The following is a 25,731-nucleotide window of genomic DNA, read 5'->3' on the forward strand; positions in this document are numbered from 1 at the left end:
ACCCTGGGCAAGTCATGTCATTGCTCTGTGCCTCAGTTTCCCCTTCTGTAAAATGTGGGATTCCCAGCCTACACGGCTGTAAAAGGGACAGCACCTTTTCATACTATGGTTGTTTCAAACGTATGACAGATATGACCAGGCTTTTAACTAGACTCAGGTTATCAGCCCATATTACCCAAATGCTACCAATACAGTTTCATGCTGATCAGAAAGGCATTATCAACTTATACTTTAACACGGGTACCAAATACCTTATAGAGTCTCTCTCTCTCAGGCACTTATCTGATAGTATCTGAGCGCCTCACAATATTTACTGCATTTATCCTCGCAACCACTCATCTGTGAGCCAAACCAGGTCTATTATCCCCATTTCACAGATAGGGAAAGTAAGTCACTCACTGAAGGTCACACAGGAAGTCTGACAGAGCAGGGACTTGAACCCAGCTCTCCCAAGTTTTAAAGTAGCTCCCAAACCACTGCATCATCTTTCCTCACTAGAAAGAGCCATTTTCTTTATGTGACAGGCTGCAAAGGTATGTCTGGTCAACCTGTTAACTCCATTTTTGTTCTGTGAGCACCATCTAGGAAGATTTGGCTTTGCACATTCATTCTGGAGCAGAAGCCTGACACCTACTGCAGAGACTATGTCTGGGAAGTTGACACAGAGCAACTACGGGTCATCAATATTGTCTAGCTCTCCCCTGCTAGAATGGTAGGGTTGCTATGGCCAGGCCACTGACTTGAACAACTCTCTGCCCAGAAGCCAGTGCGGGGGTTAGAGAATGGAAACTCCCCAGCAGAAGAGCAGGGGCAGAACAGGTGTCAGAGTCTGCTTTAAAAGAGACATGCTCTCTAAGCAACTATGCAGTTTCATTGCTAGAAACAGAAGACACAGCTGGAGAGAGTGCAGCCAGGTAGAACTTTGCCTCCCCTTTGGCTCAGGCCAAAACCAGGACTCTCAAAGGGGGGCAAGATCAGACTGAGGGGGCTGCATTCAGAAATTTTTTTCCATAGATTTAGAAAACACAGGGGAGTTACAAGAGTAAAGCATGTGTGAATGGGAAATCCCTTGGCATAGCCCTGTTCGTTGCTGTACTGCCCTGAAAGGTGTAACTAGGAAACCAGAACTTTCTCAGCCAGGTAAACTCTGGGGGAACATGTTTAAGTAACTGGGGGCTTGAGAGGGCTGGTTCTGGGGTCCAGGCAGCCAGACTGCCCAAGAAAGGTGTCAGACCCAGAAGGGTGCAAGACAGAACCAGAGCGAAGATCAAAGACTAGACAATGCCCAGACCTAGGGTGCTGAGCTGCATGTGGGACCCCATCACAACAAACTGGTAACCATTCAGAAAGAGGGACTGGACCAGGTTGTGCCACAAATTTTATCCATCAGGGCTAGATCCTGCCAGTTGCCAAGCACCCTCAGTTCTCATTGATGTGGGTGGACCTTCACACCTCCCCAGATCTGGCCCTCAGGTAATGGTGTGATGGGAGGTGATTAGAGGCCAATAACTGAAATTAAACAAAATCCAGGCCTGAAAATCTTTTAAGTATTATAGTGCCTTGACGATGGAAAATACAACTGCTGTATCTCCCAAAAATGGAGTCTGTTGAAGCATTTAACACAGATGTGACACTGCATTTGGTTGTATTTATTAAAAAGGCACTAGAAGAGTTCAATACTACTCATTGCCTCTATGGAGCATTGTCCTTTCCCGGTACTCTACTAGTCATGATATCCAGTTCCTTCTGGCCAGTTACAAGATGTGCCTTTGTGAACCATTCAACCTCCTTTGGGCACTCTCTCTGCTCCACCAAGGTCCGTTGTACCTAGTGAGGAACCCAGATGTGGACACTGGACCCTGACTGCAGCTTTGCTAGCGAAGAAGGAATGTCTCGCACGTGCATGTCCCAAGGCAGCACACAAAGGTTTTGTACCTGTATAACTATGTTGTTTAGAGGTGTGATCCTTCTTTTTCTTATAAACCAGTGGTGTTATACCAATATAACCCCTAGTGTGATATATTACACTGGTATAAAAGTGCCTTATACCACATAGTTTATTACCCTCCTCCTATAGGAACAGTTATACCAATAAAACCTCTTGTTCCACTTGAGCTATACGGATCAGATTATCATTATCATCATGCCTAGGAACCCTAGTTGCTGTCCAGGGTCCCATTGTGCTAGACGCTGTACAAACAAAAACAGAGTCCTTTCGCCTACAATCTAACTAGTTAAATTGTACTGTACTATAAAGGCATTGTGTGCACATAACTGGTAATTTGGGGCTTTTCCAAGAGATCACCATATACTCATCTGATTTCTCTACTCTCCACCTGGTTCCTGCTCTACATTGCTCGTTAGAAAGCTGTATTCCCCCAGCTTTGTTTCCAATCATTCCTTGTCCCCAGCACATAATCTGGATTTAACCACATTCCACTTCATGCCAACCCTTAAACACTTCTTTAAACTTCCCTAATCCTTGTGCCATTTCATGCTCCTCCATCGCCCCAAATTGGGAATAGGCAGTTTGGGTTATTTTACCAGTTCCTCCAGATCCCTGGCCCAAAAGTGCCTAGGGAATCTCATCCCAACATGGCACAACAGTACTCTTCGTAGTTCATGAGACAGCTGTGTCCTGCTGCGAGGCTGCAAGACAGATGATGTCTTTCCGATAACCAGCAGATACTCTTGTGGAACTGGATCAAAGAAATATTACACACATTAAGTTTCCCATTGCTATTAAATGTGGGATTTTTCAAGCCAGGACGAGGTTAAGAGAAGGGTTTCACTCCAACCGCACACTCCAATCTCAGCCCAGCTGACTTCGCAGAACCCTTTGCTCTAACCAGACACAGCCCACTAACACATTGGATGAAGAGAGATGGTCCATGCTTTTGTGTGTGCCACTGCATGAAGGGGATACAATGCTTTCCTTCCATCCTATCCACAGAGCCCTAGGGCTTGGCTACATACAAATTTATCCTGGTTTAATTAAACAATGTAAATCAATGTGGTGTAAAGACATGTGGATAGGCTTATATCAGTTTAGACTGTCCATACCCACCTGACAGCAGTTTAGTTAAACTGTTAAAAAAAAAAAAAAAAAAAAAACAACACAACACACCACCACCACACACACACACACACAATCAAATTACAGGCTTAACTATTGTGCTTAGACCAGGTCCTGGTGACTTCTTTCCCAGTCCCCTTTAGAGCACCAGGCTGCCAGCCCAGCCTATTCCCTCGTGGCTTTATCAAAGGATGTAATCAGGTTTGATTGGAATTATCTATCCCTGCATCCTCCAAGCCATCAAACTGTCATCATTTAAATGTTTAAAGCTTCCTCATGATCATAGGAAACTCAGCTAATGCGTCCTTTGTTCCCCAATGGCTCCTCTTGAAGGCTCAGCTCACGGCTGTTCTCCATCCTTCTGGCAAGTCCCCTGGGTTAGTGATTTATTGCAAATTATTGCTAACAAGCCCACCATTTCCTCTTCTATGGCTTTCAAAACCTTTGCATGGAAATGGTCAGGGCAGGCCCATTGAAATGGGTTTATCCTATCTGATCTATGTTGTGACCAGTCTCATCTGTCATGACCTGCAGCCACGCCACCTCCTGTTACAATCCTGTAGGCTCCCAAACACAGCAGGGCTGGGCATGGCCAATACTTGGATGGGAGACCCCCAAAGAACAAGGAACTAGCGTGGGTGACTCAGTAGGATGCAAGGACCTGACCAATTGTACTCATTAGAAACCTCATGGCCCTTTTTGTTAGTGAAGGAATGTTACCCATGGTATCCTCAGGCAAAATCCTCAACATTTTTGCCTCATAAAATTGCCCTTGCTCTTTCATTTGGATACGGCATTCCTCTTCACTTCCTGTCCTAAACAGATGTGTAGTGCTGATGTGTACATGTAAGCCTTGGACTTTTACATTTCACTGGCAGTCAAAGACAATCTCAATACATAAAGGGATGATTCTGCCACCCTTACTCACGTGAGTAATCTCATGGATTAGACCCCAAGTTTGTAAAGCACTTGGGGTAAAACACATTATGTAAATGTAAACAATCATTCAGACTTATGCCAGTAATTTGCCAATTCAGTTCCCTGAAGTGATAGTCTTTGGATGACAGTATGTTGGATTCCACCTTTGGCCTTTAACACATTAGGTGATGAACACAGTAAAAGCTGCCTTGGAAATTACTAGAGATGATGCATCAGTAATGAGAGACATTTTAAAGGATGTTTTTCTTTATCCCACTCCCCCAAACAGCTAACAGAATTTCAAGCATGGAAATCATTGGGGGCTCAGCAAATACACCACACCCTCCCAAAGGTGCATAGTTGCAGATGCCAGCTCTTATTCATGGGTGCACTGTCTGCTCCAACAGATAAGGTTCTAATGCAACAAGTGTTATGCTGGTAAGACAAACACGATCATGGAAAATCAGCTTTAACAGACAGCCATAACTGAAGCCAGAGATTCAATAAATACTACAGCTTTTTAAACAGTGCACCAAGCTACCGATTCACGGAGGTCGTTAATAATGCAAATAACCTACCCTTGTTAGGCAGGAGAGTCCTGGTAGTCTACTTGGGTCTTCACCATGAGTTCTGGATAACAGGAGAAGATCTAGTTTTAACAAACCTAGGGGTGGGGGAGCAGAAGACACACACACACACACACACACTCCACTCCTGAGGTTTCCAGCTCAACCAAAACGAACTGTCTAGGAAACAAGAACACTGGACGGATGCAGCAAAGTGCTGATCATCTGCAACTCCCACTGAAGGCAACAGGAGTTGGGGCTCAATCCCAAAAGGTTTTGATAGATTTCAAGGCCAGAAAAGACCAGTCTGACCTTCTGTACAACATAGGCCAGGGAAACTTCCTCCAAACAATTCCTAGAGCAGGTCTTTTAGAAAAACATCCAATCCTGATTTAAAAATTGCCAATGAGGGAGAATCCACCATGACCCTTGGTAAATTGTTCCAGTAGTTAATTACTCTCACTGTTGAAAATTTATGCCTTATTTCCAGTCTGAATTTGTCCAGCTTCAACTTGTTGAGCTAGAAAGATCGGGATGGAGTGTGTTTTCTCCCCCAACCCTAGGTTTGCTAAAATTAGATCTGCTCCTATTGGACAGGCTTCATGGTGAAAATCAAGGAGACTAGCCCAGGACTCTCTTGCCATTGGATCATGTTATACTTTGCTCTGCTAGACTGAAGAGCCAGTTATTAAATATTTGTTCCCCATGCAGATACTTTTAGACTGGAATCAAGTCACCCCTTCACATCCTTGTTAAGCTAAACAGATAGAACCCCTTGAGACTCCCATTATAAGGCATATTTTCTAATTCTTTAACCATTTTCATGGCTCTTCTCTGAATCCTCTCCAAGATTGACACTAATAAATTGAATTGTGGACCCCAGAATTGGACACCGATCGGTGCCAAATACAGAGGTAAAATAACCGCTATACGCCTACTTGAGAGAGTCCCCTGTTTGTGCATCCCAGAATTGCATTAGCTCTTTTGGCCACAGCATCCCATTTGTAGCTTACATTTAGCTGATTATCCACCACAACCCCCAAATCTTTTTCAGAGCCCCTGCTTCCCAGGATAGAGTCCCCTATCCTGTGAGTATGGCCTACAGTCTTTGTTCCTAGATGCAGACATTTACATTTAGCCATATTAAAATGCATACCGTTTGTAAACTGGGTGAAAGCAAAGCGACTAGATCACTCTGAATCATGACCTGTTCCCTATTTCTCCCCCAACTTTTGTCATCTGCAAACTTTACCAGTGATGATTTCATGTTTTCTTCCAGTTAACTGATAATAATAATAATAATAATAATAATAATAATAATTAAAAAAAAAAAAAAAAAAAAAAAAGAGTTAAATAGTGTAGGGCCAACACTGGTCTACAATTTGAGAAGTCGTCTGCTTCAGAGATAAAATGTGCTATTTATTATGTATTTTGATGTGCTGAATTCAAATCTGACAATTAAAACAACTGATTGGCTACTGTTTCTAAGATATTTAAGTTTTTACATTTTATGTCTGTATATTGTGTAGATAGTAGAGTTTTAATCATAAATTGTAAACCTAGGTCTTTTCATGTGTTTATGGTTGCTTTACATGATAATATTTCACCTGTCCTGTTTCTGTAACACTTTAAAAATCAGCAAAAGGGTTATATAAATAAAATTTATTATGAAACAAAAGGCAAAAAACTATTCTGTACATAGTTTAGTCCTATTCAGTGTCTACTCGGCGCTTCTTGGCTTGTCTCTTGTATTCATTAAATGGAGCATCTCTTGTCACTGTCCAGCAATTGTCTGCAAGCACTGATGGGCTCCATTTGCCCTGATAGCGTTTCTCCATTGTTGCAATGTCCTGGTGAAATCGCTCGCCGTGCTCGTCGCTTACTGCTCCGCAGTTCGGTGGGGAAAAAAAAAATCTAGATGAAAGTGCAAAAAAATGTATCTTTAGTGACATGTTGCAACCAAGGCTTTTGTATGCCTTGAGGAGTTTTCCACCAACAAGCTGTAGTTGTCTTCCTTGTTGTTTCCGAGAAAATTTATTGCCACTAACTGGAAGGCTTTCCATGCAGTCTTTTCCTTGCCACACAGTGCATGGTCAAATGCATCATCTCGAAGAAGTTCACGAATCTGAGGACCAGCAAAGACACCTTCCTTTATCTTAGCTTCACTTAACCTTGGAAATTTTCCACGGAGGTACTTGAAAGCTGCTTGTGTTTTGTCAATGGCCTTGACAAAGTTCTTCATCAGACCCAGCTTGATGTGTAAGGGTGGTAACAAAATCTTCCTTGATTCAACAAGTGGTGAATGCTGAACACTTTTCCTCCCAGGCTCCAATGACTGTCGGAGTGGCCAATCTTTCTTGATGTAGTGGGAATCTCTTGCACAACTATCCCATTCGCAGAGAAAACAGCAGTACTTTGTGTATCCAGTCTGCAGACTAAGCAAGAGAGCAACAACCTTCAAATCACCACAAAGCTGCCACTGATGTTGGTCATAGTTTATGCACCTCAAAAGTTGTTTCATGTTGTCATAGGTTTCCTTCAAACGGACTGCATGACCAACTGGAATTGATGGTAAAACATTGCCATTATGCAGTAAAACAGCTTTAAGACTCGTCTTCGATGAATCAATGAACAGTCTCCACTCATCTGGATTGTGAACCATGTTGAGGGCTGCCATCACACCATCGATGTTGTTGCAGGCTACAAGATCACCTTCCATGAAGAAGAATGGGACAAGATCCTTTTGACGGTCACGGAACATGGAAACCCTAACATCACCTGCCAGGAGATTCCACTGCTGTAGTCTGGAGCCCAACAGCTCTGCCTTACTCTTGGGTAGTTCCAAATCCCTGACAAGGTCATTCAGTTCACCTTGTGTTAGGAGATGTGGTTCAGAGGAGGAGGATGGGAGAAAATGTGGGTCCTGTGACATTGATGGTTCAGGACCAGAAGTTTCATCCTCTTCCTCGTCTGACTCAAGTGAGAATGATTCTGGTGCATCAGGAACCGGCAGTCCTTCTCCGTGGGGTACTGAGTGTATAGCTGATGGAATGTTTGGATAATGCACAGTCCACTTTTTCTTCTTTGACACACCTTTCCCAACTGGAGGTACCATGCAGAAGTAACAATTGCTGGTACGATCTGTTGGCTCTCTCCAAATCATTGGCCCTGCAAAAGACATAGATTTCCTTTTCCTGTTCAACCACCGGCGAAGATTTGTTGCACAAGTGTTGCAGCATATGTGTGGGGCCCACCTCTTGTCCTGATCTTCAATTTTGCAGACAAAATAAAGGTGATAGGCTTTCTTAACCATAGTGGTTATACTGAGCTTTTGTGATGCAAAAGTTACTTCACCACAAACATAGCAGAATTTATCTGCACTGTTCACACAAGTACGAGGCATCTCTGCTCACTTTGGCTAAACAGAAATGTGTCCCTTTGCAAAATCAAACACTGACAAATAAGAGCACGGCACTGTATGATTTCTAGAGCGGATATAGGGCAATTTGTTCAGCAGAGTGATGTAAGCTTAGTTATGATTGCATCATCCATGACTTCTAGGAATAACACGATGCAATTCATATAATGTATGACGCAATGCCAGCTTCAGATTGCATCATTCATTGTTTTGCCTAAAAAGCAAGTACTGTCCAAACCCAGTCAAAGATTTATTCATAGATCCAGTCAAAGATGTATTTTAGTCATTTCTAGTTTAAATTGAGATCCCTTCCCTTTATAACTCACTTATCCTCCGCCATTCCCAAGTCAAGGGTCGTATATACTGACCCAATAGCATATCTTGAAAATTAGAGCTAATCAACAATTTTAAGCATCATTTTCGTTCTCAGTGACCCAGAATTAGTAAAGTTTGACTACATTTATTTCAGAAGCAGTTTGGCTGTAGAGCAGTGTAACCGATCCCTGCAGGACACCACTAGAAATATCAATGATTATTCCTCATTTACAATTACATTTTGAGACCTATCAGGTGCTGAGAGCCTTCAGGTTTAATGCTATTTGTTCCAAGTGGGTGGCAGTTCTTGGGTTGGTTAGACATGGTCAGGAGGCCCCTAATCTGACACCTTGAACTTTCCCCTCTCCTCCAGCACCAGGTTTGCAATAATAATACATTCCTTATATGTCACACATACCCTTCCCCAAATACATGGTTCATGCTTTTCTGAAATAAAAGCCAGTGCCAACAGTTATAAGTAAGGCTAAGATTATGTCACGGAGGTCATGGAATCCATGACTTCAGAGACCTCCATATATTATTTTCCGCTTCAGCCCCAGTGTGGTGGGGCTAGAGCTGTCACCCCAGAGCTCCCAGCTGCTGCAGGTGGCAGGGAGAACCCTGGAGCTCTCAGCCACCACAGGCAGAATCCTCCTCCCCTCCTGCAGCAGGGCTCAGGCTCTCATCTCCCCATCAGCCCCATTTTGTAACTATTATTTTTAGTAAAAGTCACAGACAGGTCACGGGCTTCTGTGAATTTTTGTTTATTGCCTGTGACCTGTCCTGACTTTTACTAAAAATAACTGACAAAAATCTTCACCTCATTTACGAGCAACCCCCACAATAAAGCAAAGTGTACATGTTTTACTCTTCCCTAGCTCCTTCCAAAGGTCTCAGAGCACTTTACGGACACTAACCGAGCCCCACAAACCATCTAGGATATAGGGAAGGATTGCACTGCCTAAGCTAATCAGAAGGTAGGGATGCTGAACAATGATTGACCCACAACTGTACAGTTTTCCAGCAAATTTTTACACCAGATTATGCAAATCCCTTCCCCCCAAACAGGCTATTGCCCTCAACTCCCTGTCCCCAGCCAGTACACAGCCACCTCCACTCCAGACCCTGCCCCACCCAATTCCAGATATTAAAAGAAATTCTTCACCGGGGGAGGAAATGGGCTGAGCTTTATCGGAACACAGCCAGCAGCAGGGAAAACTTGGGGTGACAGGAGTTCAAGTGGCCATGTCTGGATGGGGATTTCTGAGGGCATCAGTCTATCAGGTCAGAGGAGCTGGCTGCAGCCAGTCAGAGTGACGAGCGTGCACAGCATGAATCAGTACAACTCCCCGGTGTTAACTCCACAACACCCATGGGGACCAAGGGAAGTTATGTGCCCTCAGTGGTTCCTATCGCCAAATGTCTACATCCTGCACAGACCACAGTGAGAGATTATGCCATACACTATCAAAGAAACTGAGGAACCACCTGATAAGCATCCTATACAGAAAACAGAAAAACATCAAAAAAGAGCTCTCCAACCTGGAGACTTTCACACCTTCCACACAAATGGACTTTTCTAAAATAAGACAGGAGATCTACATTACACACTTCATCTCTCTACAAAGGAGAAAGGACCATAAGTTGTCTAAAATCCTACCTGCCACATGGGGTCACAACAGTGGTACCCCTAACTCACCCAGCAATATCGTCAATTTATCCAGCTACACACTCAACCTGGCAGAAGAGTCTGTCCTATCTCGGGGACTCTCTTTTTGCCCCACCACCCCCACAAACATGATACAGTTCTGCGGTGATCTGGAAGTCTACTTTCTCCGACTCAAAGAATACTTTCAAGATACCACTGAACAGTGCACTGATACACAGATACCCTCCCACCAACAGCACAAGAAGAAGAACTCCACATGGACTCCTCCTGAGGGTAGAAACGACAGTTTGGATCTATACATAGAATGCTTCCGCTGACGTGCACAGGCAGAAATTCTGGAAAAACAACATCGCTTGCCTCATAACCTAAGTCGTGCAGAACACAATGCCATTCACAGCCTCCGAAACAGCCCTGACATTATAATTAAAGAGGCTGATAAAGGAGGTGCTATTGTCAACATGAACAGGTCTGACTACCAAAAGAAGGCTGCCAGACAACTCTCCAATACCACATTCTACAGGCCATTTTCCTCAGATCCTACTGAGGACTATACTAAGAAACTGCACCATCTACTCAGGACACTCCCTACACTAAACACAGGAACAAATCAACATACCCTTAGAGCCCTGACCGGGGTTATTCTATCTGCTACTCAAGATCCACAAACCTGGAAATCCTGGACACCCCATCATCTCTGGAATCGGCACTCTCACTGAAGGACTGTCCGGATATGTGGACTCGCTATTCAGACCCTATGCCACCAGCACTTCCAGCTATCTCCATGACACCACTGATTTCCTGAGAAAATTACAACGCATTGGTGATCTTCCAGAAAACACCATCCTAGCCACCATGGATGTGGAGGCTCTCTACACAAACATCCCACACACAGATGGAATATAAGCAGTCAGGAACAGTATCCCTGATGATGCCACAGCACAACTGGTTGCGGAGCTCTGTGACTTTATCCTCACACACAATTATTTCAAATTTGGGGACAATATACATCTCCAGACTAGTGGCACTGCTATGGGCACCTGCATGACCCCACAATATGCGAACATTTTTATGGCTGATCTGGAACAATGCTTCCTCAGCTCTCGTCCACTCATGTCCCTTCTCTACCTACGCTACATTGATGACATCATCATCTGGACCCATGAGAAGGAGACTCTGGAAGAATTCCACCACGATTTCAACAGTTTCCACCCCACCATGAACCTCAGCCTGAACCAATCTACATGGTAGGTCCACTTCCTAGACACCGCGGTACAAATAAGTGATGGTCACGTTACCACCACCCTATACCAAAAACCCACCGACCGCTATGCCTACCTTCATGCCTCCAGCTCCAATCCTGGACACACCACACGATCCATCATCTACAGCCAAACACTGAGGTATAACCGCATTTGCTCCAACCCCTCAGACAGAGCTCAACACCTACAAGATCTTCACCAAGCATTCTCAAAACTATGATACCCACCCGAGGAAATAAGGAAACAAATCAACAGAGCCAGATGTTTACCCAGAAGCCTCCTGCTGCAAGACATGCCCAAGAAAGAAACCAACAGAACTCCACTAGCCACTCCTCAGCTAACACCTCTCCGACACATCAGTGATCTACAACACATCCTGGACAACAATCCCTCACTTTCACAGGCCTTGGGTTCGCTCCCTAGTTCTTAGTATAGAAACATGCAATAGGAGAGGCAATAGCAGGAGGACATCACACAGAACCCAAAAAGATAACTGGCAAGCCATAGGTTCCTGGAAGGTACAGCTTTTCACAGCGACAAGGAGACTGTAACCAACAGAATATTTTGTGCCTATGAACTCCACTTAGCAAAGGAAGAAATCACTCCAAGTTCTCCAGGGTTCCTATTTCCACCTGCTGGCAGAGGAGTCTATCCCCACAGCTCCGGGCTGGTACAAGGAGAACAAGTGGGAGGTATTGCAATCCACAGATGTGCAAAGGGCCTAATTAGGTCTCCCAATGCAGGATTCATGTGTCATTATATAATGCCTGCATCTGTAAATTTCACTCCATACATCTGAAGAAGCTTACCCACAAAAGCTTATGCCCAAATAAGTCTGTTAGTCTTTAAAGTGCCACCGGACTCCTTGTTGTTTCAATGCAGGATTGTTAGTACGTGTTTTATACATAGAGACACTGCACTTTAAGATAGCATAGTAATCCTCTGGGTATGTTGCAAGAAAACAGTAACATTTTTTACGTTTACATACAGGTCACTAAATTACCAAGTGCCACTGACATTTCAGCATCTGACCAGCACCATTTAATGGATCTGACAAGTCTAAGATTCACGAATTGAGCGGGTAGTTTTGACTGTGGCAAGCAGAACTCCCAAGAGCTATCAGTTCACTATGCCACTGAATTTTACATCCCTGTCTGTGGTGCTGAACTTGAAGATCATTACCATGTTGCTAAATTACCAATTAACTCAAGGTAGGCATAGCGGTCGGTGGGTTTTTGGTATAGGGTGGTGTTAACGTGACCGTCACTTATTTGTACCGTGGTGTCTAGGAAGAGGACCTCCCGTGTAGATTGGTTCAGGCTGAGGTTTCTCTTCTGGAGTCTCTTCTGGTTGCCCCAATAAATGTATAAGCTCAAACAAACTAGAACAGGAACAGTTCAGCATGGCTGTGTCATCATCAGACTCCCTCCAGCTCCAAAACTCTCAGTATCACAAGTGGAAAGATCTTGGAGCTATTCACCTAGGAAAGAAGCCCAGTGCTGCACTCATATCCACAGCTTAGCTTCAAACAGGAGATCTCCATGTGGAACACCACTAATTCCTGGACCTTTGAGAAAGTGAAGCCAGGAGAGATGGGGGAGGAGGAGGGGAAACAGCTGTGAAAGGCCCAGTGCACAGGAGCTTTCGTCAACTGAGCGCTACGAGGAGCTGCATGCCAAGGCAGAGGTTGCATGGCTGGCCACTGCAGGCGGGACGATCACCAGGGAGAGTCCACTACCAAGAAGGCTCAAAAAAACATCTGCTAGCCAGATGAGGGGGTCCCTCCCAACAGCCCCAGCCTGGTGCAGGTGAGACACCCAGATACCCCCACACACACTACCATTAGATGCTGGGAAAGGCTGCAGGTGTAGGGAAGGAAAAGAATGCTGTTCATGGGACTTTGTTTCTTTTCTAGGTGCCTCTGGCTTGTAGATACCTAATAAATGTGAATGCCTCCCGCCGCCATCCCATCCTCTGGTTGCTGGAAGTGTCTCTTGACTTCGCCCACATCTTCCTGACAGACTCCACCCTCCTCTCCTGCGAACATCTCCAGTATCTGCCTTTCTCACTGCTCAGAGCAGCAGCAAAGGAAAACTGGCAGGGATTCTAATCAGTTTCATGCAGCCTGCAGGGTCCTGAATAGAAGCAGTTGCACTAAGCAATGTCTCCTTAACTCACTCTGCAAATGAGCAGAAGCGGGGCGCCTAAGCAGTCTGCAGACTCAGGAAGACTCGCTGCTCTGCTGTCCCATTTAGAAGGTTTCCAGCACCACCACAAATGCCAAGTATATTTTTAAATGAAAATTAAACTCTGCAGCAGTCTAGGCTTTTGACCTCCCTTCTGTTCACCAGGAAAGAGGCTCCGATTTGCCATTAGCCAATGGCATTTGAGTCCCACCTATAGATTTAGGGTGTGGAACTTACCTGCCACGTTGTGTGCTTCCAAACCAACGTCTGGCTCCTGGCGGGCTAGAGGCAAGAAAAAAGTGGGATCCTTCTTACGGCTGCACATGTCATCAGCACCCGAATTCCCTCTCCCATCTATGTTCATTGATGCCACATTGTCGGAAGCATAGAAGGCAGCCTCCTTGAGATCAGTCCCCCCTTCCACTGATGTCCCCGATAAAGCTGCACTCTCCAGAGGCATTTTTGCATCTTTAACAAAAGCAGCTATTCTCTGCTCACCTTGGGGGCACCCAAGGGCAGAAAAATCTTCTTTGTTTGGCTCCAGTGTCATTAACACGGTTTTGCCTCCATCACACCGATGCGCTCTTTGCTGCTCTGATGAAGAAGAAGAGACAGCTTTCTCCATTCCTCGCAGATTCTGTTGTGTCACTCAGGAAAATACAAACATCAGGACTTCATAGGATTCACAGGCAGCTGTAGCCAGAAAATCTAAAAAGGGAAAAGAAAGTGATGAGGATTTCTCAATTGCAGAAAGTGATGAGCTTTTCCTGGTCACACCTGCTCTCTTTAGGCCCGAGGGCACGACCTGGAGTAACAACAGATCGCAACAAAAGAATCTTACTGTGCCTTTCAGCCCAAGACCTTTACAGTGTCACTACATGACTGGCTTCAAGTGGGGCAAAGCAGCAGCTGTTTCAGCCGTAAAGTGAAAACATCGATACCCAGTTTAAATCCCAGTATGGGATGTAACCAGGACACCTGGGTCCATGCCCTTAGTGCTATGGGATTCCAGGAGGCAATTGGTCAGGACCTTCGTTTTACATTTCCATATGTGAACATGGCACCTCTGGCAGCACAGTGCTTTCTAGAACCATGCTGGAGCGTTGAAGCTTTTACCCCAAGAGCTTGTTGAGCCTAGGAGCATTTCACGGTGATGCAGGAGGGCTGGGGGAGTCAGAAAGAACAATACAGTGTCCAAGGCACCACATGACCCTTTAGGAGACTGACCTGCTTAGCAAGATTCTGCATCACGCCCTGGCCACAGGGTTAGCATGGAACAAGGACGAGAAAGGCTAACGAGCTTCTACAGGTGAGAAGGGCAGTTCAGAGCAAGAGGGTGGAAGAAGCCGCCAAATGGCCAATACAGAGACTGGGAAATTGTCGAATATTCGTGCCTTGGGAGCAGTGTATCTTGCTGACACCCTGGTCCCCTCCTTGCTGCAGGAATCATTGGGGAAAGATATCCGAAGCTACCCACTGGCGACGTATAGACCTTAGTGACATGCCAGCACACGTATGTGTACATAAACATTGGTCTTGAGTCTGTGTGTATCATGAGCGGTTCCGCAGAAAGGCAGGATTATTCCACTGGTCCCTACCATGCAGCATCTCTCCTCATTCACAGGCTAACACTGCACATTTCCATCACACATTGTTGCTCTTCATTTGCACTATGCTTCCTGTTACTACAGAGCTCCCTGTTATCCTCTGAGCATTTGCTGTCTCCAAGTTCCGTGTTTAGTGTTGACCTAACACAAACTCTCCTAAAAAGGTAAAACACACAACTTTCAATATCCCATACAATTACACGTATCCACCCTCTGTGACAGGTTCAGGTATTTTCATGGCCTACACACTCTCCCTTTATATCACCAGAGGTTACTAATAGCTGCAGTTTCGTTTTTTAAATGGCATTTCATGCTGGTGAAAGGTACTAAGTTAACAGACTATTTCTCCCCAAGCAGGTACAGCAGCAGAAGTGCCAACATATCTCCCACTGCCTACCCCCAGGGGTAAGAGGTTTGCTACATGGCAACTTGTTGAGGCCACCAACAAGGAGGCCAACCAGGCTGTAGTTCTGAAAAATGGACACCTACCTAAGCAGGATCTGGACTGAAATTAGCCACTCACTTCATGAAAGCCAAAAAGAAACAGATTTCAGTTACCTCTCTCCTGGGATGCACCTGAGCCAGCCATCTAGAGGCTAAAGACGTCGCACAACCCCTTACTATCTCCCCAGGGATTTATACTGCTACTCACACTGTGAGTGTGCCTCACAAGCCACAGATACCCTATACACACACAAGTTTGGGTCTCTTCCCGCCCCCGCACCTCCACCCCTCTGCATGTTGAGGGGTTTTGGGGGGGAGGAGAAAGAGGAGAAATGCTCAGCTGCTTATTCTTCCTGGGAGGTGGGCTTTATTGTAGGGAAGCAAATGGAGACAAGATTTTGCCCCGAAGGCAATGAAATTGAGGACCGTTCTAGTCTCTCATGGAAGGAAAGTTCCCCAGCTATGGGCCAGCAACTGAGAATGCTCATGTCCCCCGGTTCCCATGAGCAACACCTGTCCTGCTGACAGTTCTACTGTTCCTGAGGGCCACAGCTTCATGGTAGGTCCTGACTGCCGAGACAGCTCCAGCCCATTGAGGGCTTTGGGACCTTGAACTTGTTCTAGTATTAAGTAGACAGCCAGTGTAGTGTCTGTGACACAGCATGATTGGCTCATGTCAACGTGCGTTACTTAGCAGGATGGGCATTACATGTTGACTCAGCGGGAGCTTCAAGATCTTTCCTTAAATTCAAAGCTACCACGCATTGCATTAGCCATGCCTAGAGGATGCTGCCGCTAAGTCTGCACCTGTCCCAGTGAGACTCACCATTCTAATTAGCCATAGGTGTAAGAAAGCAATTCTAGCATCACTTGATACTGGGGCACGGACCCAATAAAGCAGTGGTTCTCAAACTTTTGTACTGGTGACCCCTTTCACATAGCAAGCCTCAGAGTGCAATCCCCGGCCCTAATAAATATATAAAAAGTGTTTTTAATTTAACACCATTATAAATGCTGGAGGCAAAGGGGGGTTGGAGTGGAGGTTGACAGCTCACAACCCCCCATATAATAACCTCATGACCCCCTGAGGGGTCCCAACACCCAGTTTGAGAACCCTGCAATAAAGGGTCTCTGGGTGGTTTACCACCTTGATGATCAGAGTGCAGACACAGGAAACAATATGATGAGGACTACTTCAACATGGAAGTCAAGATGATTATTGATCCCAACCCATCCAGTCACCCTGGAGATGAAGTTACTGTATAACCAACTTCAATCACTGGTGAAGCGAACAAAACATTTCATAGTGGGTCTGAACGGAGCCTGAGCTATACTCAAGGAAAAGCAGTGACAACCATATCTCCCAGATTCACAGCCACCATCTCTCATGGTGTGCTGCAAGGCAAAGTTATTATTGCACGTAGGAGGGGGTAAATCACATACATGAGCTGGAGATGAGATAAGGCTGCCCTACATAACCCCAATATGGCCACGTTTCAAATAAGCATGAACAGCTCCAGACTCCATGATCCAGAAAGAACGCTAGAGAAAGCACAAGTTACAGCGAGCAAATGTACCAGAAAGCTAGAGAATAAAGGTGCGTGAGTAGAGGAAGCAAGGAAGCAAAATTTATGTAGTTAAGGAAAGAAAAGGCCAGAGGAGAGACATCAGTCTATAAATACCTTCAAGGTAACAATATAAATTAAGAGAGGGAATTATTCGCCGTCTCCTAAGAGGCGATTACCATACAAGGAGCAATAGCCTGGAGCCATTTACATAAAAAGTTCTTAACCATGAGAGCAAAGGAGCCCTAGAAGAGATGGTAGGAGATGAAGTCTCCATCACGGCTGAGAGCCAGGAATGAGCAGAGACCAAGCATCTGTGGGAATGATGTAGAGAAGAGTCCTGTGAGCGCTGCATGTGGGGAGGTGAAGAAATCAAACTGAATACCCCATGTGATGGGCTTGATTCCCTACTATTCTGTCTCTCCCCCCCCCCACACACACACTTGTGCTAGATACTCTACAGGAGCTACAGAAGGGGAGGAGAAAAAACCCAAACCAAACAACCACACGCTAGCATGTCAGTAACACAAAGAATTTGATCTTCATGCTTGTGTCTCTTTCAGAGCTTTCTGGAGAGGACTCGCACTGAGGAACGCTGGGCTCTCCCCCCAGGGTTGGGGAGGAGGGGACACAGGCACCGCACAAACAGAGATGCCTTGTGCTTATTTAAGTCTCAACTCTTCCTGTCCCTGCAGCCTTGGCTCTCACACACAGTGCCCACAGAACCATTAATCCACTCCCCCTGCCTAGTCCAGTTTCACCCTCAGCAAGACACACACAAAAAATGGCTTCAAATGCTCTTTTTCTAGCCAGCAGGGGTAGGACCTACCAGCTGGCTTTGATTGCTAAGAACTTCCTTTAGCAACAAGTGCCATTCCACCTGGAGCCAAGACACGCGGAGAGGGCTCACTGACTCCATCAGGAGCCCATGCATGGCATGCCAGTACAGCACTAAGTCCAAAACACTGACAGTGAGGATCTGCCGAAATCTTTTCCCTAGGTTTTTTAGGAGTCCATTGGGCTCCTGCCAGTCAAGCCTACAGCTGCACATTTTCAGTGCTTCAGACTCTGTACAAGTCCCTCAGGAACGTATATAATCACCACACAAAAAACCCACACTGACCTCCCATTGGGATTCACAGCATGTACCCAATACTTTAAAGACTGATACATGGCTCTCCTCAAGGGACCCTTTGTGCTCACTAGAGCCGTGAAGGGTCCCCTCACCCAGCCCTTAGGGCAGGGGTGGGCAAACTACAGCCCAGGAGCCACATCCAGCCCTCCAGACGTCTTAATCCGGCCCTCGAGCTCCCGCTGGGGAGCAGGGTCTGGGGCTTGCCCCACTCCGCGCGGCTCCTGGAAGCAGCGGCATGTTTTCCCTTCAGCTCCTACGTGTAGAGGCAGCCAGAGGGCTCCGCACACTGCCCCGCCCCAAGCACCGCCCCGGCAGCTCCCATTGGCTGGGAACTGCGGCCAATGGGAGCTGCAGGGCCAGCGCCTGCAGACAGGGCAGTGTGCAAAGCAGCCTGGCTGAGCCTCTGCCTAGGAGCCATAGGGGGGACAGCTGCTTCTGGGAGCTGCTTGTGGCAAGTGCTGCCCGGAGCCTGCACCCTGACCCTGTCCCATGCCACAACCCTGATCCCCCTCCCGAACCCCTCAGTCCCAGCCCAGAGCACCCCCTGCATCCCCATCCCCCCCCCAGAGCCTGCACCCCCAGCCAAAGCCCTCACCCCTCTTGCCCCAGCCCGGAGCCCCCTCCTGCACCCTGAATGCCTCATTTCTGGCCTCACCCCAGAGCTCGCACCCCCAGCTACAGCCCTCACTCCCTCCTGCACCCCAACGCACAATTTCACGAGCATTCATGGCCCGCCACACAATTGCTATATCCAGATGTGGCCCTCGGGCCAAAAAGTTTGCCCACCCTTGCCTTAGGGTCTCATACTGCAGTGCCCATACTCTCCCCCAAAAGGGCTGGACATGAACACCAAGGATTCTCTCTAATGGTGGGAAGAGGTCACTGCCGTGTGGCACAAGATACCCCGCTCCCTCTGCCAAGGAACCAAGTGTTCTCCCTCTCTCGAGGTGGCACATTCTAGAGAGGGAAAACAGCCTTCAGACACTGTGCTGCCACATGAAGGCCAGAGTGCTAATTTCTTTGCTACCAGCACCGCACTCGTCACTTATTTTTAAAAGGCGCGGTAGAGAGAGAAGGGGGACTCATGCTTCTCAAGCGCCTTCTGACCAAGGATCCCAGAGCACTTCAGACATTAGTTACCCCAGTTTCACAAATAAGGAAACTGGAATGAAGACAAATTTCTTTGCTTAAATAAATACAGAATATCCACTAGTTTGGGGCATCTGACATGAGCCACTTAATACAGAGCACCTGCAGCTCACACCGATTTCACCTGGAGCAGAGGATGCTCAATGCCTCTTAAAAGAGAAGCAAAAGAAAACCCCTGTCTAGAGAACTGCGTAACTGACCCATTGTGCCCGCTCATGCTCCACATTAGGAAGCAATCCAGGCCTGCTGGCAGACACATGCTTTGCTTCATGTAGTGTACCTGGTATCACAGACCCACAAAAAGCCACAGAGCCTAAAAAAGAGGTAAGATTTTCAAATTCTAATTTCTAGCACTCATTTCAAACACGTCTCTTCAGAACTCTAGAGAGACAAGATTGGTGAGGTAATTTCTATTTATGCGAGAAATCCAGAACAACTATCAAAGAAAGAAGCTGGTCCAATAAAAGGTATTGCCTCATCCACCGTGTCTCTCCAATATCAAGGGACCAACATGGCTACAATAACATTGCATATATTCAGAACTCATACAGTTCTGACCACAGAGGAGGTTTTCTAGAGACTGATTGTAAGAAGCATGTGAAAGTTTCATTACCCAGACTCCAGGCAACCCTAAAAATATTCTCCATGGTGACGCCAACCCTAGAAGAGCACAATAAAACCAGCATTTCTAATCTTAAAATCACTTTACAAACAACTAACTGCAGTAGCATTGACTAAAACGAGCGAACATCAACTAAATATGTTGTCATGATGCGCACACAGCCCATCAGGAGACAATGTGTGCTAGGGGCAATTTTAATTTCAGTTTACAACTAGAGTCTGTGGGAGTTCTCATGGGTTTCCCTCCTTTTTGGGAATGGATAGTTTGTTTCTGTGTGAGGAGTCACATATAACCCTTTGTCAATGCCACACATTGCAGAGGGAAAGGGGCTGGGAGTGGGGTCAGCAGGAAAGACACTGAGCAGCAAGAGAGGGCAAGTTTGAGAACCCAAGCAGTGCTACTTGGAGCATGGGGGAAAAGCAGAAGATGGGGCTCCAGATACCAAATTAACCTTGTACGGCTGCATTTCCAGACCTGTCCAGCTCCAGAGACTGAGGGGAGAAGCAGAGACTAGGATCTCTGGAGCTGCTACCAAGATGTTGTGAGATCATGAATGGGCTTGTGGGAGATACATCCCCAGGACACTCTTGTTAAGGGATGACCACGCTACAGAAAGCCTGTGAATTCCTGAGTTCATACAAACAGCATGCTGAGAAAGTGAAAAAACCCAGAACAAGGAAGTGGTTATACAAACAACGAAGAGGCCAACAAATCTAGGGAATTCACTCAGGACACCAGCTTTGTAGCCAACTGAAGATTAAGAGGTAGCTTGAGCATAGTCTATAGAAACCCACGGGGGAAAATTTCTGCTAGCAGGGGGCTCTTTAATTTATCAGACAAAGACAGAAAAGCTGAAGTTAGACTGAAAATAAGGCACTTTAAAAAAAAGAAAAAAAAACAATGGAGGGCAATTAACCCTTGGCATAACTGATCTAGGATCAGTGGTGCATTACCCATTGCTTGAAGTCTTTAAATCAAGACTAGATGTCTCTTTCTAACACAAACTCTAAGTCAACAAGAAATTATGGGCTTGATGCAGAAATGATTAGATCGGGTTCTCTGGCCTGTGTTATGCAAGAAGTCAGACTGGATGGTCATAGTGGTTCCTTCTGGCCTTAAAATCTATTAATCAGTTTCTGCTGCCCTGCTCTTTCTGGAGCTCAGGCCAACATAAGAATTTCTCTTTACTGGTACCCTCCTGCTCCTTTGTCCCTGAATCTTTATCTGAGCTCACCAAGAACTCTCCTGACAGCCACAGTTCTAGGTTATGCAGTAGGATCACAGGCAGTGAACACTCTCTGCTGAACCTGCATACAATACCTGGCCACTTCAAGTGCATCTAGAGTCACCAGCTATCCTGACCCTAAACAGCACAGCAGAGGAACTGCCTGGTTTCTGCAGCAGCCCAGTGGTAGATTAGCTCCTGGAAGAACATTCAGGTCATGAGCACCAGTGTCATTAGCCTATAAAGCGAGCAGAGGATTTGGCATCCCTGTACTGGCCCCAATATAGTGTTTTTGAAATAGAAATCATGGATAGCGCCAGAGCATAGGAACATGTAGGAGGGTTTTCCAAGGGTCTTACAATGCAGTAGCCATAGCAGAGTAGGTTGTCTGACCTGAGTGGCAAATAGGCAGAATGAACAGCATTATAAAAGAGAGGAGTCTTAAATTATATATCAGGCACCAAGGACATGAATCTGAGCAGAACAATGGCCCATAGACTCTCCCAGTTTCATTGACAGCCACTCCCAATGTACATTGGATGCTTCCCAGAGTGAGCCACCGTGCAGTGGAGCCTGACAGTGCTGCCATGCCTAGCACATCCCACAGATCACTCTCTTTTTCGGCTTGCTGAAGGGAAAGACCTGCAGAAGTTCTGCCAAACCCAAGGCATTGGAAGGAAGACTGTTTCCACTCCATGTAGGCGCTAAGGGATAGAGACAACAGCAGTGGCTTGCTGGTGTCTTGGAGATTAGAGTGTGCAATCTGGTGAGAGGATTTTGACAAGCTAGGAGTCGGACATCCAACTCCCCAGCAGCTAGAAGGAAGGCTGGCTACTGGAAACCTGCTGTTGACCACTCAACACCATCTCAGATTTTGTGTAACTATATCTGGGGTTCTTTAGACTATTCTTATTTTAGATGTGTGCTTGAGACAATAAAAAACAAGGATTTTGGGGTGAAAGCACTCATGTGTACCAATTAATTATAAGAGGAGCTGTGTCCACATCGATTTGTGTCCTGAAACTGCCTGAAAAACAAAGACTAGTTACCATAGTTTTGGGTTCAGAAAACCCCAGGTAACAACAAGACTCTCCAAAATGTTCCAGCTGTAAATCCAATCAGCAGTGGAAAATGAGACCACCTTCCTCTCTTCCCAGACTGAAAGCCCCTATTCCCTCAATCACAGACTGCTTCCTGTGGGTACAGATGCACACAGACAAAGGACCTTTGCCACCTGTGACCCACCGCCACCTAACTGTGCTTTATGTAACTTTTTGGATACTTTACACAATTAATTCATTTAACTTTTCTAATACAATCATGTTCTCTGGTAGCATTTCCCCAAAGGATAGAGGGACACACTTGTAAGTAGCTAATTCATTTTATTATATAGCAATGATTGACTGACATCACATCAGTTAGCTCAAGCGAATGCAAGTTAATAGAGGGCATGTGACATTACCACATGGCGAAGTCCCTCTTGTTCCCCCTTCAAGTAACCAGATGAACCCAAAGCACCTTGACACAGCACAAGCACCAGCTGTGTAGCTCTCCTATCATTTTAGCTTAAGTCAATTAAAAGATTTAAGCTAACCCAATAGCATCCACACATACAGCAGCTACACCTGTTTAAAGTCACACCTTTTTTTAAACTGCTGCAACTATGTGTTTTAGACTGAGCCTTCAGCTGGTGTTATCACTCCAGGTAAACTGGTAAATGTTCAAATCTATATGGTGCAGTGCCATGGGACAAATTTAGCTGGGGTGCCACCACGGAGGTCTATTCTACACTCCCCACCTTGTCTTGTGTTTCATCCGCCTCAAGGGACACAAAAGCAAAGGCTCTCACCCCCGCCTCCCTCCCACACACAAAAGAACAAAACAAATGCTTCCCGGGCTACGCTGGAGGGTAGGGATAGGATACAGAAGGACCTAGACAAATTAGAGGATTGGGCCAAAAGAAACCTGATGAGGTTCAACAAGGACAAATGCAGAGTCCTGCACTTAGGACGGAAGAATCCCATTCACTGTTACAGACTAGGGACCAAATGGCTAGGAAGCAGTTCTGCAGAAAAGGACCCAGGGGTTACAGTAGACAAGAAGCTGGATATGAGTCAACAGTGTGCCCTTGTTGCCAAGAAGGCTAACGGCATTTTGGGCTGTATAAGTAGGAGCATTGCCAGCAGATCAAGGGACGTGATCATTCCCCTCTATTCGACATTGGTGAGGCCTCATCTGGAGTACTGTGTCCAGTTTTGGGCCCCACACTACAAGGAGGATGTGGAAAAATTGGGAAGAGTCTAGCGGAGGGCAACAAAAATGATTAGGGGGCTGGAGCACATGACTTATGAGGAGAGGCTGAGGGAACTGGGATTGTTTAGTCTGCAGAAGAGAAGAATGAGGGGGGGATTTGATAGCTGCTTTCAACTACCTGAAAGGGGGTTCCAAAGAGGATGGATCTAGACTGTTCTCAGTGGTACCTGATGACAGAACAAGGAGTAATGGTCTCAAGTTGCAGTGGGGGAGGTCTAGGTTGGATATTAGGAAAAACTTTTTCACTCCGAGGGTGGTGAAGCACTGGAATGGGTTACTACTTAGGGAGGTGGTGGAATCTCCTTCCTTAGAGGTTTTTAAGGTCAGGCTTGACAAAGCCCTGGCTGGGATGATTTAGTTGGGAATTGGTCCTGCTTTGAGCAGGGTGCTGGGCTAGATGACCTCCCTTCCAATCCTGATATTCTATGATTAAAAGGAGGAAACCAAGGCCATGTCCACATTCAGGATTTTCCATGAGTGTAGCTACTTGGAAGGAGCTGTACTGGTGCAAACCCCCTGTGCAGACAAACTGCACCAGTGCAACTTACCTTCGGGGTTTGCTCAATCAGCGCAAACCCCCTTGACACCAGCACGTCTACTCTAGTATAGCTATACCAGTGCAAAAAAAATCATGGACATAGGCAAGCCACTCTAGTGCAGTGACTACATAAAATCAATGGGCTTATCTTGGCAACGGGCAGCAGAATTTGGGCCTGGGTTTCTAGATGGCCAAATCGGCTGGAACGGGAAGACTCATCACACTCCCAATCTCGTATCCCTTTCTGGTGAACTCCTGCTACTGGAAAGATTGCAAAACAATTTCAAATGTGACCTACCGATTTCATTCAACCATCACTTGGCACAAATTTGTGTTTGGCCTGAAGTTTTCCATACTTGGTCTCAGGAGAACATGGAAACTGGCCTCTAGTTAGGAAAGACAATTCTTATTTCATTAGCAAAATACATATTTTCCTCTCCAATCGGTCCTGTCAAAATCTCTCCTTGTAAACCAGTTTCTATGGAGTGTCACTATTTTTCCCTTCTCAAACACCTGTTCAGTTGTTTTTAAATTGCATGATGGGTAGCGAGCTGACATGGGGATCTCCACACCTCTTTTTAAAAGTTCAGTATCTGACCAGGCTCCTCAGAAAAATCTGCCTGAGAAAGATCATAAACACACAACACAATCCTCTGAGCTCACATTTGCCTCACCAGGAATCCAGGGGTCTAATAAAAGTGGCAGATCCCTCAATTGTGGGGCTACCAAACAATTTTTGGAGCATTTTGAAAATTCAACAGTGTCACTTAAAAAAAAAGTTTCTATCTTTCCTCTTTGCCAAGACAGCATCCCCCACCCATGTAAACAGATGCACATTTGTCCTGTTAACCCAGACTTGCAGCAAAGTGCCTCTTGCCAAATGGCAGCACCATAAATTCTTTCCTGCTCCATTCACCTCCGTGAGATGCAAGCTTCAAAGTAGAACCAGGGAATTTGAATGCCCATACTTAATCACTTTAGCAATCACCTCCTTTCCTAAAAATCAAAAACAAACAAGGCTCTTCCATGCCAGAGCTTTGCAAATGGAATGTTGCAGGTGCACAGTTACGCATCTAAAAACGTTACTTCTCCCATGCTACCCACACTGTATACTTTATGGCGGGGTCTGCTGGGCATGTATTTCTGGTCCACAGAGAGCCAACAGGCTACATGGAACTAGCATAGGCCCCAACTTTTTCTGGTGCCGGTGGGTGCTCGAGTCTCCCCCCAGCCCCGACTCCACCCCTGCCCTGCCTCCTCCCATCCCCATTCCAACCGCTTCCCCAAAGTCCCCTCCCCAACTCCACCCCCTCCCTGCCCCTATTGGGCCCCTTCCCCATATCCCCGCCCCGGCCCTGCCTCTTCCCTGAGCGCGCCGCATTCTCCCTCCTTCCCCCCTCCCTCACAGCGCTTGCTGCTGCAAAACAGGTGTTTTGCGGTGCAAGCACTTGGAGCCAGGGGGAAAAGCGGAGATGCGGTGCATTCAGGGGAGGTGGAGGAGTGGGGGTGAGCTGGAGCGGCAGAGCGGGGCACCCACCACTTTTTCCCCATGGGTGCTCCAGCCCCGGAGCACCCACGGAGTCGGTGCCTATGGGAACTAGGTTCTTCCCAGTTGCTTCTTCAGGCACCCAGGTTTTTCTCTAAGGGCCTAGGCACATAAGAACAGGGGACGCTGCTGCTATCTAAGGCCTGGTTTACTCTTAAAACTTATACTGGGATAGTTATG

The 25,731-nt window shown here is 46.2% G+C and overlaps 1 protein-coding gene across 6 annotated transcripts in view; it reads right to left on the reverse strand.

Annotated features, from left to right (window-relative positions):
• Positions 1 to 25,731, reverse strand: part of WIZ (WIZ zinc finger) — a 140,581-nt gene that overhangs the window by 110,251 nt on the left and 4,599 nt on the right. For 4 of the 6 annotated variants that reach the window (XM_034793315.1, XM_034793314.1, XM_034793313.1 and 1 more), the window contains exon 2: positions 13,645 to 14,115. In XM_034793315.1, coding sequence (XP_034649206.1) covers positions 13,645 to 14,032 — 388 coding nt within the window. In that variant the 5' untranslated portion in view covers positions 14,033 to 14,115. Of the gene's footprint in view, positions 1 to 13,644; positions 14,116 to 25,731 lie in introns of those variants that run through there. The other 2 variants (XM_034793320.1, XM_034793316.1) reach the window with 2 other exon arrangements.

This window comes from Trachemys scripta, chromosome 17 (assembly GCF_013100865.1).
Source record: "Trachemys scripta elegans isolate TJP31775 chromosome 17, CAS_Tse_1.0, whole genome shotgun sequence".
NCBI classification, from domain to species: Eukaryota; Metazoa; Chordata; order Testudines; family Emydidae; genus Trachemys; species Trachemys scripta.